The following is a 16,944-nucleotide window of genomic DNA, read 5'->3' as shown; positions in this document are numbered from 1 at the left end:
GGCCCAGGGACAGCAGCACGGCAGTGTGTCCACCAGCTCATTATTTCCCAGCCTGGGGAATTATTTCCCAAAAGTCTTTAACTGATTCCCCCCAGCCGCACCGGATTTTTGCACTGACAACACCTTTGTGCTGGGAACCGAGCCAGGATCTCCACAAGGTCATTTTGCAAAGACAATTAGGTAGTCCCTCGACAGCACTGTCTCATTTTAATTAGATCTTATTTCCAAAGAATTACTGAGCATGCCAGGCCCAGGGCTGGAGGCAAGGGCCATTTACAGGAATCAAGGGGAAGCAAAGGACAGATGTACCTGTGCTCACGTCGCCAGCTCCAGCAATGCCAAAGGGAGAGGAGCAGCCTTTCCTGCATGATTTCATCCATTAATTCCCTAGGCAATGGAAGACCTTCCGTGCAGAACACAGAGCATCGCTGCTCCGAGCTGCTTGTTGGGGCCCAGGCACCTCAGAGTGAGTATCCCCTGCATTCCGAGGGGCTCTGGAGGTGTAGTAGTTACGTTTTTGGCAGAACCCACAGAGGTGGGGAACGGTCCAGCCAGGTCCTCTACAATCCACCTGATGGCTGCTGACATGAACACGAAAAGCAAACAGATACCCACACAAACGCCCTCAGGAAGGTGCACCACGGCCACGCAGGTGGCAGGACACAGGGGACAGATGGGCTGGAGGATCTGGGGGTACCTGCCACAGATCCCCCAGCCCTGCGGGCTGGAGGAAGCCAAACCCCTGGCAGCGCTGATAGTGCCACCCATAGGCGCTGCTGCCTCCGGGGAAGCCTCTGGGGACCCCCGGCAGCGGCTGCAGCACCAGGGAATCCTCCAGGGACCGCCGGGACCTCCCAGGACCCTCCGTGACCCCCGGGACCCCCCGGGACCCTCCAGGACCCTCCAGGACCCCCCGGGACCCCCCGGGACCCCCCAGGACCCTCCGGGACCCCCGAGACCCCCGCGACCCCCCGGGACCCTCCAGGACCCTCCGGGACCCCCCGGGACCCCCGAGACCCCCCGGGACCCTCCGGGACCCCCGGGACCCCCCGGGACCCTCCACGACCCCCGGGACCCCCCGGGACCCTCCAGAACCCTCCGGGACCCTCCGGGACCCCCCGGGACCCCCCGGGACCCCCGGGACCCCCGGAACCCCCGGGACCCTCCAGGAACCCCCGGGACCCCCGCGACCCCCGGGACCCTCCACGACCCCCGGGACCCCCCGGGACCCTCCAGGACCCTCCAGGACCCTCCGGGACCCCCCGGGACCCCCGGGACCCCCGGGACCCCCCAGGACCCCCCGGGACCCCCCGGGACCCTCCGGGACCCTCCACGACCCCCGGGACCCCCCGGGACCCCCCGGACCCTCCGGGACCCCCCGGGACCCCCCGGGACCCCCCGGGACCCTCCACGACCCCCGGGACCCCCGGGACCCTCTAGGACCCCCCGGGACCCCCGGCCCGGCCGCGGCCCCGGGGCCGCCCCTCGGCGCGGCGCCGCTGCGCCACCTGGCGGCCGAGCCCGGCACAGCGCCGCGATTCTCCGGGTTCGGGGCGCGTCCCGGGCAGGGAAAAGCCCGGCTTTGGCTTTGGCTTTGGATGTAGGTTTGGCTTTGGCTTTGGCTTTGGATGTAGGTTTGGCTTTGGCTTTGGGTTTAGGTTTGGCTCACAACCAAGCGGTGCCGGTCCCATGCCGCTGGCCCGAAGCGCGGGCTGGGAGCGGTGGGACCCCCCGAGGAGAGCAGCGGAGGGACAGCTGGGCTCCCCCCGCTCCATCCCGTCGGATGTCCCGAGCAGAGCCTCCTCCCTTCCCGGCGCGGCTCCGAGGAAAGCCTGGGAAAAGGCCCAGGCGGGCGCCGAGGGGCGAGGGACCTGGCTCTCCCTCGGCATCACCCGCCGCTGTAAACAACCGGAATAAACCGAGAGCCTCCCCTTTCCCCTTTCCCACCCTGCCTGAAGAGCAAGGACGGAGCAAACGGTGCCTGCGGCTAAGAGCCGGCTCCGTATCAAAATAAACAGCTGCTTTTTCACTGATAATGTCTTTACCCACCCCTCCCCTCCGCCCCCCAGACACCCACACGGATCAAAGTAGCTCTGGGAACCTTGTGGCAGGGAACAGCCTGGACGGCTGCTGCGTCCTTCCCACAGCTCCGGCCCGGGACAAGGAGCGTGCCCCCGCGGGGATAACGGGAACCGGAGGAGCGAGGCCAAGAAGCCTTTGAGATGCCGGTGCCCGGAGGAAGGACCCAGGCAGAGGGTCCAGGGGCTCAGCCCTGGAGCAGGCAGGGAGGATCTCACCGGCAGAGACCGGCCGGACTCCACAGCTGGGCTCACCCCACAGCCCCATAAATCCCGGCCGGCCGCAGGCGCGGAGCCGCGGCCGCGCATCCCGGCCCGAGCGCACAGGTGCGCGGGGATGTCCGGCCGGAACGGGGGGCGAGGCTTGGCCGGGAGCGGGGGCGGGCGTGTGCAGAGCCCGCCGGGGCCCCGCCGCTGCCCTTTGTCTATTGATCCGCGATCGGGAGCCGCAGACAGAGCGGCGGCCCCGCGGGTAATTGGGGCTCCGGGGCCGTGACCGCGGCTGCGCCCCCCTCGTCCCTGCGCTCCGCGGGGAGCGGGGCCCTAATTGGGAGCCGGGGCTCGGCCCGCTCCGCTTTGTCCCCGGTGCGGAGGCAGCGCGGCGGCAGCACGGCGCCAGCCCGGCAGAAAGAGCTGCCGCCCCGCCGCCCACCCTCCGCCCGTTCCGTCCGTCCGGGGCTCCCCTTGCCCCGGCCGCACCCCGCGCTCGCACGTCGGGACTGGCAGATGCTCGGTGGAAAGTTCCAGCGGGGGGTTTGATCCCGAGTGCGGCAGCCACGGGCCCTGGGCTGGGAGCAGCTGCTGAGGTGGGGCAGGATCCTGGCACCGCGGCATGCCCAGCTGCATGGCATCGCTCTCGGAGCCTCACCCCCTCTGCAGCTTTCAGTATTTAAGGGGAGCTTATAAAATTGGAGAGCGACTTTTTACACAGACAAGGCAAAGGAGATGATTTTATACTAAAGGTGGTGAGATTTAGATTGAATGTTGGTGGGAAATTCTTCCTGTGAGGGTGCTGAGGCCCTGACACAGCTTGCCCGAGGAAGCTGAGACTGTTCCAACCCTGGGAGTGTTCAAAGCCAGGTTGGATGGGGCTCGGAACAAGATGGATTTTAAGATTCCTCCCAACCATTCTTTGCCTCTGTTACTCTGCCCCACATCCGTGACCCAAAATGCACAGTGGCCCTGGGGTAACACACAAACACGGGGCCAGCAGCCCAGATGAGGGGCTCGGGGCCCTGCAGAGCCTCCCTGGGCTGCACAGGGACAAGAGCCGTGGCAGCGTTCCCCCTCTGCAGGGCTGCGAGATGCTCTGGCATGAGCTCATGTTCCTGTTTACAAACACCCGCCCATGGAGCCCTTCCAGCAGCGCTATTGTGCTGCACGGCAGCTCACGGCCAAGGCAGCCGGGGTTTGTCCACCAGGCCCACGGAGCCCTCAGGGCAGCTCTGCTATTTTTAGTGCCTGGCCAAACACCTCGTGCATTTAGCTGAAGAAATCCAGAACTCACCACTAACCTAGTGAAGATTTCGGTGTGTGAGGACCTCGCTGCTCCGGCGTTTAGGTGGTAAGACACTGGCTCCAAGCACCACCAGAACACCCAGAACTTTCTTTCCCTGACAGGACAGTGAGCACAGTGGCATGGCCAAGCCAGGTTTTGCCAGGTGCAGAGCAGCAGAGCCATGGGGGGGCTGTGCCGGGTGTGCCCCCGCGGGGCCTCCCAGCGCCTTTTCATAGCTGAGGAAAAGAAATCCCAGCACAGTGCGTGACTAATCGGTAGCTGCTCATCGAGCTGCTTGAATAGGGTTTCTCAGAGCCTGGGGAAGGCCAGGGCAGGCGTGGAGCAGCTTGGCTCCTGCTGGAACAGCCTGGTTGGGGTGGGGGCAGGCCATGCTCCCTGCCTTTGGGCACTGTTCCTCAGGGTCAGCGTCATGAACCCACAGAACACTTTTCCCCTCACCAGTGAAGAGTGGCTTTGTGCTCAGTGGGCAGGTTGGGACGTCCCTCTGGCACCAGGATGGGTGACAGGGCTGTCCCTGACCCACCAGGATGGCAGGAATCTATTGTGAGGCTGCCCCAGCATGTTCTGCAGCACCAGCACCATCTCCCCACTGTGATTTTCCCAACCACCTTCGCCTGAATCCAGCACGGATGGATTAGAGGGGAAGGGCCAGAGGAGCCCCCGCGCTGTCACAGCTTGTGCCCCCCTCACTAAACACAGAGCCCATTAAATTGCTGCTCATCCTGAGTCATGCTTATTCAGAAATAATCCCGCAAGCCGAACTTTAGTCACCACGCTTCCCTCCTCCTGGGCAAGGCATTCCCACCCTGCAAGCAGAAATAATCACAGAGGCAGCATCTCCTCTCCCCACGCCGAGGAACCCTCCCAGCACCTCTCCTCAGTCACTGGGGGGGGTTCAGAGCCCCTTTTCTTCCCCGTTCCCGCAGGATCGGGAGCGCGGGGGAGGCGCGGAGGGGCCGCGCCCGCCCCGTCGGGGCCGCGCGGCGTCGCCAGCAGAGGGCGCCCCGCGCCCGGCGCTGCGCCCCAGCCCCGCGCCCGCGGATCCCGCGCGGGGAACGGGAACCGCCGGGGAAAGGCGCTGCTCCTGCCTCCGCGACCGCGCCCCGACACGCCCCGGCCGCCCCCGGCCGCCGGGGGACACGGGGGGATTTAAAGCCCACGGCTCGCGGCGGCCGCATCACCGACAGGTCGCTCCGTCACCATCGCGGACGGCACCGGCGTGCCCGGGTCGCACCATCACCATCTCAGATGGCACCGGCGTGCCCGGGTCATCCCTTCCCCGTCACTATCCCGGACGGCACCGGCGTGCCCGGGTCGCACCATCACCATCTCAGATGGCACCGGCGTGCCCGGGTCGCACCATCACCATCCCGGACGGCACCGGCGTGCCCGGGTGGCTCCATCACCATCCCGGACGGCACCGGCGTGCCCGGCTCATCCCTTCCCCATCACCATCCCGGACGGCACCGGCGTGCCCGGGTCATTCCGTCACTATCCCGGACGGCACCGGCGTGCCCGGCTCATCCCTTCCCCGTCACTATCCCGGACGGCACCGGCGTGCCCGGCTCATCCCTTCCCCGTCACCATCTCAGACGGCACCGGCGTGCCCGGGTGGCTCCGTCACCATCCCGGACGGCACCGGCGTGCCCGAGTCATCCCTTCCCCGTCACTATCCCGGACGGCACCGGCGTGCCCGGGTCGCACCATCACCATCTCAGATGGCACCGGTGTGCCCGGCTCATCCCTTCCCCGTCAGCCCTTCCACATGGCCGCCGGTGCCGCTCTGCCCCGCTCACTCCATCCCCGTCGCTGCCGGTGTGCGCGGCGCTCCCCGCCGGTCCCGGAGCGTCCCCGCAGCACCGGCGGGCCGGTCCCGGGGGCGGCGGAGGCCGCCTGGCCCCCGCGGAAGGTGCCGGTGCTCCGCGCACTGCCCGCGCCGTTCCCGTCTCTCGCCCGCGGAGCCTCCGCGCAGCGCGGAAGGGGCGGCTCCCAGCGCTGCGCACCTGCGGAGCCGCGGCGGCCCCGACGGGGCGGAGCGGGAATGAAACAGGCGGCAGCCGGCAGCACTTCTCCGAGTAGACTTTTTTTTTTATTGAAAGATGTGAGAATTTCATCAAAACTGAACAGACAGATACCCGAGTAACCAGCACGTTGCAAATCATGTATCTTTTTATTTTAAAACAAATATAGAGCACAGTCCTGTGATATTTAAATTTATTATACTTTTTTTTTTTAATCTTTTTTTTTGTTCTGGAGTGAAAAATAAAAACCTGAGGTTTATTCCTGCATTCTCTATACCCCGCACTGTAACAATGTTTTAGTTACGTTTTGGATTCGTTAGTTTATTTTATTCTAGCAAAAGTCCGTTAAAGGATTGAAATCTTAGTTTTAATGACTCCAAAAATTGTTTTATCAGTGGCACATGATTGTCCTAGAGAACAGGCGGGATAAACAATATTTTAAAACACAGAGAAACCGATATCTCCTTCAATCACAAAGAGCTAAATAGTTTTCATTTACAATATATATGTTCATGTAAAATGAAAAAAAAAACGAAAAAAAACTTAAATGCGAGGAGTTAAACTCTAAATATTATGTACACACCAATGTACAACTCTGAATAAATTAATACCAATTTGCATATTCTGGGATCCTTATAGCTTATTTACACAAATTACCATTTATTTCATAAATATCTGCCCAGGTACCCACGAGGCTCCCCCCGCCGTGCCCGCCCTGCGCGGTGGCAGCTGCCGAGGCGGTTTGGTTTCCATCTTCTGTTTCTTACCTCTTTTTATTATTTTTTTTTTTCCTCTTTAAATTATCTTTTTCCTTCCCCCTCCCCTTGCACAGATGAGGGTTTGGCCCCTCTCATTCCCCACCGAGGCAGGGCTGCCCTGTCCATCAGGTGTCTGGGCACCAGCTCCTCACCCTCCCCCGAGCTGCCCAGTGCCCGGAGCGGGGAACTGGGGGGTTCCTGGGGGCTGCGTGGCCTCGCTGGATTTGGGGGAGCCTTTCCCAGCCCCACAGGCCAAGGGGTGGGCAAGCCCTGCCCTCCAGCCGCTCCCTCCTGGCTCTGGGGTGGTGGCTCCGCACGGCCGGCGGGGTCCCTCTGCTCCAGCACCCCGCTCCCTGTCTGCTCCCAGCCCTCGCTCCACAATAAATATTTATACTGTGCTGTACAAAATACCAGTGCTTCTCCGCCCCGCCGGGAGGGCTCGCTGCCCGCCCTGCCGGTCACTTCGGGGACTCCCTGCCGGGCGACAGCTCCCGCTGGCTCTCCAGCCCGCTCACCAGTCTCTGGATGTTCTGCAGTTCGTTGAGGGACTCCTTCAGGGAGCCCTTGGGCGAGGCGGCGGGGCGCTGGCTGCCCGCCTTGTGCAGGGGCACCTCGGGCACGGGGCTGGATTCGCGGCTGCTGCCGGCCTTGGAGCCCTCGGAGCCGGGGTTGAGGCTGGCGGGCAGGCCGGTGGTCAGCAGGTTGGTGCTGGGCGGGATGCTGACCGGGAGCTGGTAGGGGCTGAAGCGCAGGCGGGGCCGGCTGCCGCCCAGGAAGGGGTTGCGGGACAGCGGCCCCGCGGCGGCCGCGCTGCTGGCCGGCATGGCCGAGGCGGCGGCCGCGGCCGCTGCCATGTAGGTGTAGGGGTAGGGGAAGAGTCCGCCGAAGGTGGGCATCGGGATTCCCTGCGGGGAGAGAAAGAGCGGTCAGGGTTGTGCTGCTGCTCTGCTGCGTCCCCGCTCCTGCCCGTTCCTCCCAAAAACAAGCCAAGGCGAAGATGGAACAGCCCTAAAAACAGTGTGGGGGTGTCCGTGTGGAACGGGCTGAGGGAGGGGGTACAGCCCCGTCTGCCCCATCCTGAGCCGGGCTGGTGGCACGGAGCACAAACGCTTGCTGAGATCTGCCCCGTCCCCTCCCCACACGCTGCCTGCGCAGCATCGCAGCCCCTTAACCACATTAAAACACATTGTTAAGCCGGGTGGATAAATTAGGGGAGTTCAAAGACATCTCTATTCCATCAGGGGAGATGGGAAAGGCAACACCAGCGCAGGCGCTGTGGGAGCGCTTCAGAGCTGACAGGAAGACAGGGAGCTGCTGGATGGGGACAGCCAGGTCAGGCAGGGCCACAGCTCCTGACTCTGCCCTTGACTATGGAGGAACCATAGCAGCTGCAAAAAAAAAAATCGAGATTTCTTCTCAAATCAACCCCGAAACTGACTTCAAAATGTCCTCTGCGCTCTGCCTGAGCCAAATCTGGTAATGTCTCAGGGGTGTGTCACCCCTTGTCCCTGTGGGCTGCAGAGGGCCTGGGGGAGGCTGGGGGCACCAGCAGCTCCTCTCTGCAATGGGGCCACCCTGCATGTCCCCACACTGGGGGTGACACTGGCCGGGCCTGACCTGCATCCCCAAAGTGCTCTGCTCACTCAGGGAGCTTTTTGAAAGGATGTGAAGAGGAGATTCCAGGGCCCAGCTGGACGGCAGGGATAGGGATGGGGACACAAGGCTTACCTGAGAGGCCAACATGTGCTGGGAGAGGTGGAAAGGGAAGGGGGTGGCCGTCCCTGCTGCGCCCGGGGCGGACGAGAGTGCTCCATTCTCCAGGCTGCCCCCGCCGGTCACCGAGGCCAGCAAGTGTCCCATGCCCATGGCAGAGAAGGCGCCGGGGGCCATGGCGAACTGTCCCGGGTGGATGAAGAGGGGCTGCCCAGCGCCCAGCGGGCTGAAGAACTGCTGCCCATGGAGGCCGGAGAGCGCCAGGCTCTGCAGGTGCCCGGTGCTCAGGTGCGGGGGGCTGTCCGTGTGCACCATCAGCGGGGCGAAGGCCTCCTTGCCCAGCCCGCCGCCCTCCGTGTCCTTCTTGCCCGGGTCAGTCTCTTTCCTCCTTCCTTCCACCTTGTCCTTCTCCAGGCCCCGTGTGCCGAACAGGCCCTCAGCGGGAGCCTCCCGGGGGGATGCAGCATCCTTGGCTTTCTCCGGGCTGTGCCTCTCCTTGCTCCGTTCCTCCGGGCACCGGGGGCTGCCGCGGGGCGTCGCGTCCTCCGCGCTGGGGCTGGCGGCTGCCACCGGCCGCTCCTCGGGCACCTTCTCCACCTCCGCGTCGCTGTCGGGCCCCGGCTTCTCCTCTGCAAGGGGATGGAGGGGCAGAGGGTCAGAGCAGAAGCACCCTCGCCCAGGAGGGGTTGCGGTGATCGATATTAATGGGAGAGACTCATTTTGGGGGCAGAAATGGGCCCTCGTGCTACGGTCACTCTGGGGAATGGGGATTAACAGCAGCACGTCCTGTGGCTGTGCCAGACAGGAAAAACATGTTTGATGGAGAACCAGAAGCTATTACAGCATCGCTCTCCTGAGCTGCAAAGTCCGAGCGGGGATGAGGAGAGCGGGCAGTGGACAGCGCGGGAGGAAATGGTCCTGCGTCTATTTAATTACATGGAGCCGATTGCCAGTGCACCGTGGATTTATTCCAAATGTGCAGGTTGACACAGGTTAAAGAGGCAGTTTTAAGGCTGGCAGTATGGTACAGACTGCCCTAAAAAGGGATTTAATTTAAAAAACCCCATTGAGCTCTCAGAGGAGGCAGGGGGATGCGAGGCGAGGGGCAGGCGAGGGCGAGGGGAGCTGAGCCCCTGCCTGAACGGCTCCACTAAACGAGAAAAGCCTTTTGGTGCGGGTGAGGTGAAGCTCTGCAGGGCTGGGGCAAATATTCGGGAAAGCCTTTGAAAGTGGAGAGGGGTGTAATAAACCCTCCCTGCAGCTCGGGGTGGGGGGTTGCAGTTTTGATGAAGGTTTGCAGGGAATCGAGTTGGTGGGAAGTTTAAAGAGCAGATTGATAGTGCGGCGAGACAAAACCCAGCATCGAACAACTGCAGCATGGGAGATGCTGGTTTATTTTCATTTACCAGCCTGAAGCCCTGGTGTTACAACATTATTTTCCTCTTTCAAATGTATTAATTCTGTTTCTTTTCTCTTTTTGGGGGGAGTGTGAGATTCCCATGGAAGGCAGGGCACGCCGGGCTAACGTGGCGAGCACATTTGCCATTTCTTCTTGTATTACATAAATACAAGACATCAGGTGTATAGAGAAACAAATATATATTCAAAAGAAAACACGTAAAGAAAAAAACGTTGCAACTTGTGAATGCCACTTGCGTTTCCTCTGTTTTTATCCTTTCCCCCTGCGCGGGTTCCCATCTTTATTTTCCTGCGCTTTGCCTCGCCGCCCACAGGAAATCGGCACGCAGCAGTCCCGAGGGAGCAGAACGCTTGGGGACATTTGGGGACCGCCACTGCCGCCTTACCTCTGCCGCTGCCCTTGAGGCGCAGGGGGCTGGGGAGGGCACCCACGGGCGAGTGCAGAGCATCGCGCACGGCCGAGGGCTCGCAGGAGGAGGCGTCCGACTCGCCGCCGTCGCGGTCGGGCTTGCAGGGCTCCTCGTACATCCGCAGGGAGGGCAGGGAGAGCTGCTTCCTGCGGGCGAGAGGCAGCGTCGGGCGCCGGCCGAGCCCCCGCGGCCGCGGAGCCGGGGCGACGGGCGCAGCCCTTACCTCTTCTCCCGCCGGCCATTGCCCGTGTCCCGAAAGCCCTTGGCGAAGGGGTTGTTATCGATTTTCAGCTGCGTGATCTGCGAGCGGGGAGAAGGAGAGAGAGGGCGGCGTGAAGCCCTGGCCGCCCCCCGCCCCTCTCCTCGCCGCCGTCGGGGTGCGCGGCGCAGGCTGCGGAACCCGCGTTAACACACCGCATGCTTTATTAAAAATGATGCTGAGGTTTGGGCTTGAATTATTAATAGCGTCTTAATGATAGGAAGTTATTTTTCACGGCCCCCCGGAGGGAAGATGGCGACTGAGCTGCGCGGCGCTGGTTAAAAGCTATTCTTATCCCTCCCTCCCTGCCACGGGCTGCTGCCGGGGCCGGCGACATCAGGGCGCTCAATAATGCATGGCCCTGAAACACGGCCCCGAGAGGGGCGCTGCAAAAGGCCCGGCTGCCCGGCCCCGCCGCGACCCCCGGCCCGAGCATCCCCCTGCCCGAGCATCCCCCTGTCCGAGCATCCCCCTGCCCGAGCATCCCCTTGCCCGAGCATCCCCCTGCCCGAGCATCCCCCTGCCCGAGCATCCCCCTGTCCGAGCATCCCCCTGCCCGAGCATCCCCCTGCCTGAACATCCCCCGGGCCGAGCATCCCCCTGCCCGAGGATCCCCCTGCCCGAGCATCCCCCTGCCTGAACATCCCCCGGGCCGAGCATCCCCCTGCCCGAGGATCCCCCTGCCCCGAGCATCCCCTGGCCCAAACATCCCCCTGCCCGAGCATCCCCCTGCCCGAGCATCCCCTGGCCCAAACATCCCCTGGCTCAAGCATCCCCCTGCCCGAGCATCCCCCTGCCCGAGCATCCCCCTGCCGGAGCATCCCCCGGGCCGAGCATCCCCCTGCCCGAGCATCCCCCGGCCCGAGCATCCCCCTGCCCGAGCATCCCCCTGCCCGAGCATCCCCCTGCCCGAGCATCCCCCTGCCCGAGCATCCCCCGGCCCGAGCATCCCCCGGCCCGAGCATCCCCCGCCCGACGGGCCCCACGGCGGCGGCCGGCCCGCGCAGCTTGCGGCGGGCGAGCAGACAAAGTGCTCTTTAATCGATTGTGACTCTTCGCCATAAACTTTACGAGGGAAACAAGCCCACCAGGACCCTCAGACAGAGCTGTCAATTAGCATCAGCAGCCAGGGGTGGAGGTGGGGGTCAGCTTTTGGGTTAAAACACACACACAACTCTTGGAAGGGGACGGCAGAGGCTCTCTGCTCCCCATCGCACTCTCCTGGCTCTGTCTGCTCACAGGGTGACACTTGCTAAATCACGAAAGCAACTAAAATTAGCTTATCGGCCTCTGTTTTTTGGCTCCTCCAGAGCCCTGAGCACCTTCTTGGTGAGGCTGCCCAGGCCTGGTGCTGCTCTTCACTGCCTGGGCCTGCAGCAAAGACTCCCACAGCCCAGAAAGGGGCAACAAACTCCATGAGGGGATTATTCATAGTAATAATAAAAATTCTGACAACAGCATTAGTATTAACACTAAAAACAGCGATAATAATACAAGCAGTATGAGAGTGCATCGTACTCTGAGGGCTTGAGGTTTAACCTTTCTATTGTCACTGCTTTTTGCCCCAAAATATCCTCGCCAACATGCATACACACAGAATTACGGGGTGAGGGATGGGACAGGGGTGAGAACAGGGACAGGGACAGGGGGAGGGACGGGGCAGGGGCTGCCCGGCCCTACCTTGTCGTTCTGGTAGGCAGTGACGGCGATGAAGTCGGTCTCGGGGAACACGTAGGTGCGGAAGGTGCTGTAGGGCAGCTTGAGGATGTCGTTGGCCCGGACGATGTGGAACCTGGGCTGGTACTTGTGCATGGAGTTCAGGATGGTCTGGGATGGGCGACAGAGAGCACAGCCCGCGGCTGCCGTCAGCCCCACGCCTCCAGCTCCCTCCCTAAAAAAACCCTTTTCTCCCAAAAACAACCCGAAAAAACACACCACTCAAATTCAAAATTCACCGTGAGGAAGGAATGCTGGCAGACGCCAGAGAAGGAGATTTATTTTTGTTGTTGATGCCGTTGCGGGATCTGTCCCCAAAGAAGGAGGTCAGGGAACGCGGGCAGAACGCATCTTTGCGGGTGTTAAGCACGGCAATAAAGCAGCAAAAGGGATCTCCCAGTTTTATTACAACCCTGCAAACGCGAGGCGACTTTTCGACAAGTTTCTCACCGCTTTTCATATTTCCGTGCTTAAAAATAAATTACTATCCCTCACCACCACAAAAAAAAAAATAATGTTAAAAGGCTCTGGGTGAGTGTCGGGGGCGGCAGGAGCCGGTGCCAGCCCCAGCCAGCTCCTGCGACCTGAAAGGAACGTTTCACCACGAGCCATAGCAAATTTATGTCTCGGAGCAACGTTGCAGAAGGAACAGACTTTTTTTTTTTTTTTCCCAGCCAGGTGTCTGAAAGCCTCGCCAACACTCAAAGCCGTTCTCTCCCCTTTCATTTTATTTTTTTTAGTTTGGTTTGTTGTTTTTTTTTTTTTTAATAAAACCCAAATTCCCCGCGATTTGGCTGAGGATTTTTGGAAGCGGCTGAACACCCCAAGCCGCGCCCCTGGGGCCGCTCCGACCCCTTGCCCCTCGCTGTCTGCTTTCCTGCACGATAGCTTTTAAATAATTCCCCAACCTGCTGTGGTCGGACTGAAACGCAGAATTCACTGCCCAGAATTCGTAGAGGGACGGCGAAAGCTTGAGTAATTATTGTCAAATAACGTCAGCCAAATGGCTAAATAATTATCACTTCATTTCGGTTTAGAAGGTAATAAAAAAAATCCCCCCTTTTTTTTTTTAACCCAAGCAATAATCACCTGCTGATGAACTGTCGGATCGCTGTTATATTGATATAATCTAGATGGGATTTATCATAAAAATGGTGCAAAAAGTCTCATTCAGGCGTGCAAATCTGCATTCCTTTAAAAAAAATAATCATCCCTCTCTGACCAGATGGGCACTGGCTAAACCCTCATCTCGCAGATTTAACAGTCCGGATTTTGGACAACGACAGATACCAGAAATCTTTAATTGAAGGAGGCGAACCGTTAAAAGCGCTGAATCAAACTAGTTTTTCACCAGTACAAAAAAAAAAAGGAGGTATTTTTAAGACTCCTTCTCTATCGATTTACCTTTCTGGCTATAAATAACCTCTCAATGTATTATTTAACAAAGACGCTGTTTCCTGCCTTAAGAGAAAAAAATGAAAGTGAGAGAAAAAATTAAAAAAAAAAAAATAAAAGAGAGAGTGGAAAAATCGAGAGGGGGAAAAAATAAAAAGAGAGGGGAAAGAAAGTTCTCCGGGAGGCGCGGAGCTGCTCCGAGCTCCCCACCCGAGCGGGGTCCCGCAGCTCCCGCAGCGCGGCTGCCCCGGGCCCGGCTCCCCGCTAATTCCCGTACCAGCAGCGCTGCGCGATGAACTTTCCCTTTATCGCCCCAAATGCTCGCTCGGAGGGAGGAGAGCTGGCTGGGGCGCTGGGATTTCCCCCTGTGCGTTCCCGCAGCATCGCGCTCCCCCGGCGTTCTGAGCCCGCTTTCTGCGGCTCTCTGCGAATGGCCAGCGCTCTCCGCTGTCTTTCTTTTCTCTCTGCCTCTCTCCTTTTCCTTTCTTTGTTTATTTTGGTTGGTGGCCTTTTGGCTTAATTCTTTCGTTTTGTTTTACCTCTTTTAGGTGATGCAGATACCATCAATAGGGATAGAAACAGGGGCTTTCAGAGGCAGATGGTGCCAATGATTCCAGCCCTTCTCCCGCCTGCGGAAACCCAGCGCAGGTGCCGCCGGGCCCGGCTCCTCTCGGCCCGGGTGGCAACCACAGCCCCCGTCCGGCCACCTCAGCCCTCGTCCGGCCACCTCAGCCCCCGTCCGGCCACCACAGCCCTCGTCCGGCCACCTCAGCCCCCGTCCGGCCACCTCAGCCCCCGTCCGGCCACCTCAGCCCCTGTCCGGCCACCTCAGCCCCTGTCCGGCCACCTCAGCCCCCGTCCGGCCACCTCAGCCCCTGTCCGGACACCTCAGCCCCCGTCCGGCCACCGCCCCATCGGGGCTGCCCTCGCTGCAGCCCCGCACGCCTCGGCCCCGCACATCCACCTCCCAAAATTCTCTCCCCACAGAGCCTCGAAGGCTGGCAAGACGCAGCAGGAGAGGCCGGAGAGGCCGGGGATGTGGGAGCCAAGGGGAGCCCGAGGCTGCCCGCAGCCCAACTCTCCTGTTTCCCCCGGAGAACGGGAGCTGCCCCTCGGTGCCGGGCACGAGCAGGGGCTGCGGGACAGCCGGGCCACCGCAAGGCCCGGCCAGGCCCCGCCGCTCAGGCCGACCCGGCTGCAGGAGGCTCGAAAGCCCCGCGGTTTCTCCGGGGAGATCACGGGCAGCCCCCGCACCGGGCAAACCCCGCACCGGGCAAACCCCGGGGTCCCTGCCCGGGGGGCTCCGCTCTGCCCCGCAGCCGCACTTACAAAGCCGTGCTTATCCGAGATGTTGTTGGTGAGCTTGAGCTTGTGAAAGGCAACAGGTTTGGCCATCCACTGCTCCCCCGTGGCCGGGCTGTCGGGGTGGATGTACATGCGCTTGGGCATCTCCGGGTCGGCCTTGCCAGCCACCATCCAGCGGGAGTTGTGGAATTTGTACCGGCAGTCGTCGGCCGCCACTATATCCATCAGCAAAATGTACTTGGCCTTCTTGTCCAGGCCGCTCACCCGCACCTTGAACGGGGGGAACATCCTCCTGCGGAGAGACCCAGAGCAGTACAGGGCTGCCCCCGCCCGCCGCCGACCCCCGACGGCCGCGGCCCCACCGAGCCCCCGGCACGGCCCGGACCGACCCCAGCGACCCCCGGTACCGCCCGGCCCCGCTGCTGCTCCCAAAACACCATCTTTTACTTTGGCTCGCTGAGGGTTCCCAGCCTTCCTCACGTCCCACCTCTTCTCATCCTGCTCTGCTGCCCACACCGTGGCAGAAAGCAGGGAAAGAGCTCAAAAATCCCATTCCGGGAAATAAGGGGCGAAAACATATCCTTGTTTTCCCTCATTTCTCCGCCTTTTGAGACCCGCTCGCTCAGCACCTCGGGCTGCCTCCCCCGGGCTCGGGGCCACGGGCAGGGCCGGGGACGACCTCGGACGTGGGGAAAGTTTGGCAGGAGGGAAGGAAGCAGCGGGAAGCGGCGTAAACAACGGGAGCGGGGGGTTCCGAGCGCTCGATTAACGCGCACGAATTTAATTCGGGATCGCGCTCGGAAAAGTAATAATGCGAGGCGGGGGGAGCGGTGACGGGAAAGATCGGAGGAGCGGGGGGAAAACATCTCCAAAAAACTCCAGGGATCGAAACTCCCGGCGTTAATTCACGGGATCGGATGGGAAGCGGGATGGAGCGAGGGGCGAGGGGCGAGGGCGCTGCGCGGCCGCGCAGGTGCGGGGCGGGCAGGGGGGGCTGCGCGGGGCCGGCTCTTACCTCCCGGACTTGGTGATCACCATCTCGGTGCCCAGCTTGTGAAACTGGTCCCAAAGCTCTTTGGCTTCCAGCGTTACTTTGGGGTCGTCCTCGACCTCCTCCTCGGGTTCCAGGCTTTTGAGCGAGCGCAGATGGGCGGCTTGGTGGTGGTGTCCCAGGGCCGAGACGTGCAGCCCGGCCTCGGCCGCCCCGGCCAGCCCCGGGTCCGGCATGGGCTTCGCCAACGCCGCCGGAGGCAGAGCCAGAGCCGGGAAAAAGGACGGCTGGGCGGCTGCGAGGAAAGCGGACATGGGGAAGTCAGCCGGCCGGGGAGCGTGGAAGGGGTGGTAAGCCATGGCAGTCCCTGGGAAGGCTGGATCTCTCATCGGTGCATCCACAAATCCAGGAGAAAAAGAGGGATTCCCTTTACAAAAATGCGTGTGTGGGTATTTGTTGGGTTTTGGTTTTTTCCCCTCTCCTGCCCAGCGAACTCGCTCGAGTCTCTGGAAGAGGAAGGAAAATCAGCAACACACACACACTCCAAAAAAAAAAAAAAAAGCATAAAAAAAAGAGGCGAAAATCAGCCGAACTAGATTCGGGATTTAAAAAAAAAAAAAAAAAGGAAAAAAAAAAGAAAAAAAAAAAGAAAAATAAGAAGAAAAAAAAAAGGAAAAGCGAGGCAGTTCCCGGCTCCAGGGACTCCCGGTCTGCGGAGGGGAGACAGTAGGTCCTTATTTTTTGTTGTTGTTGTTGCAGCGAGAGAGAGCGAGCGAGGGAACGAGCCCTCCCAGGAAAGTCCTTCCCGACACTAAAATAGAAACAAAAGCCGGGTCGGGGCTGCGCGGGGCTGCGCGGGGCGCGGCGGAGCAGAGGCGGCCGCGCTGCCCTCACACCCCCGCGGGCCCGGGCTGCGCCCCGGCGGGGCCGGCCCGGCTCCGCGCTCCGCGCTCGGCGCTGCGGCTCGGGCTGCTCATGGCCAAAGGAGCCGAGTGGGAGCGGTGAGATCTTGTCCTGATCTCTGTAAAACTGTGACTATCTCACATGTCCTTCCTGCTCTGATCCGCCCGCTAATGAGCCAAGCCCCCTTGATTGCTGATTTTACGCGTTTCAGACCAATTGTGGATCTGCATAGGCGGGGTTTTGACAGCTCCGGCCAAGCTCCGGGCGCGGGGGGGCGGGGGGCGCGGAGGGAGGGAGGAAGGGAAGAAGGGAAAAAAAAAAAAAAAAAAAAAAAGGAGGAGAAAAAAAAAAAAAAGAAAAGAAGAAGGTGTCGGAAGCATCGGCAGTAAGAAAACATGTCAACAGAATAAAATATTAACCAATGACAGAGAAAAGTGCTCGAAATCCCACCCCCGGC

General features: G+C 61.1%; 1 protein-coding gene across 1 annotated transcript; it reads right to left on the bottom strand.

The window, feature by feature from the left end:
• Window positions 1–5,664: 5,664 nt before the first annotated feature.
• On the bottom strand, window positions 5,665–16,191 carry TBX2 (T-box transcription factor 2). The gene is made up of 7 exons (XM_021524978.4): window positions 15,609–16,191; window positions 14,618–14,885; window positions 11,858–12,004; window positions 10,142–10,218; window positions 9,895–10,064; window positions 8,105–8,718; window positions 5,665–7,281 (listed from the first exon to the last, which is right to left on the bottom strand). The coding sequence occupies exons 1-7, from the start codon at window positions 15,971–15,973 to the stop codon at window positions 6,835–6,837; spliced, it is 2,088 nt and encodes a 695-aa protein (XP_021380653.2). The 5' UTR covers window positions 15,974–16,191; the 3' UTR covers window positions 5,665–6,834.
• Window positions 16,192–16,944: the final 753 nt, after the last annotated feature.

Source organism: Lonchura striata, chromosome 19 (genome assembly GCF_050655825.1).
Source record: "Lonchura striata isolate lonStrDom1 chromosome 19, ASM5065582v1, whole genome shotgun sequence".
NCBI classification, from domain to species: Eukaryota; Metazoa; Chordata; class Aves; order Passeriformes; family Estrildidae; genus Lonchura; species Lonchura striata.
This window is presented reverse-complemented; position numbering and strand designations above follow the sequence as displayed.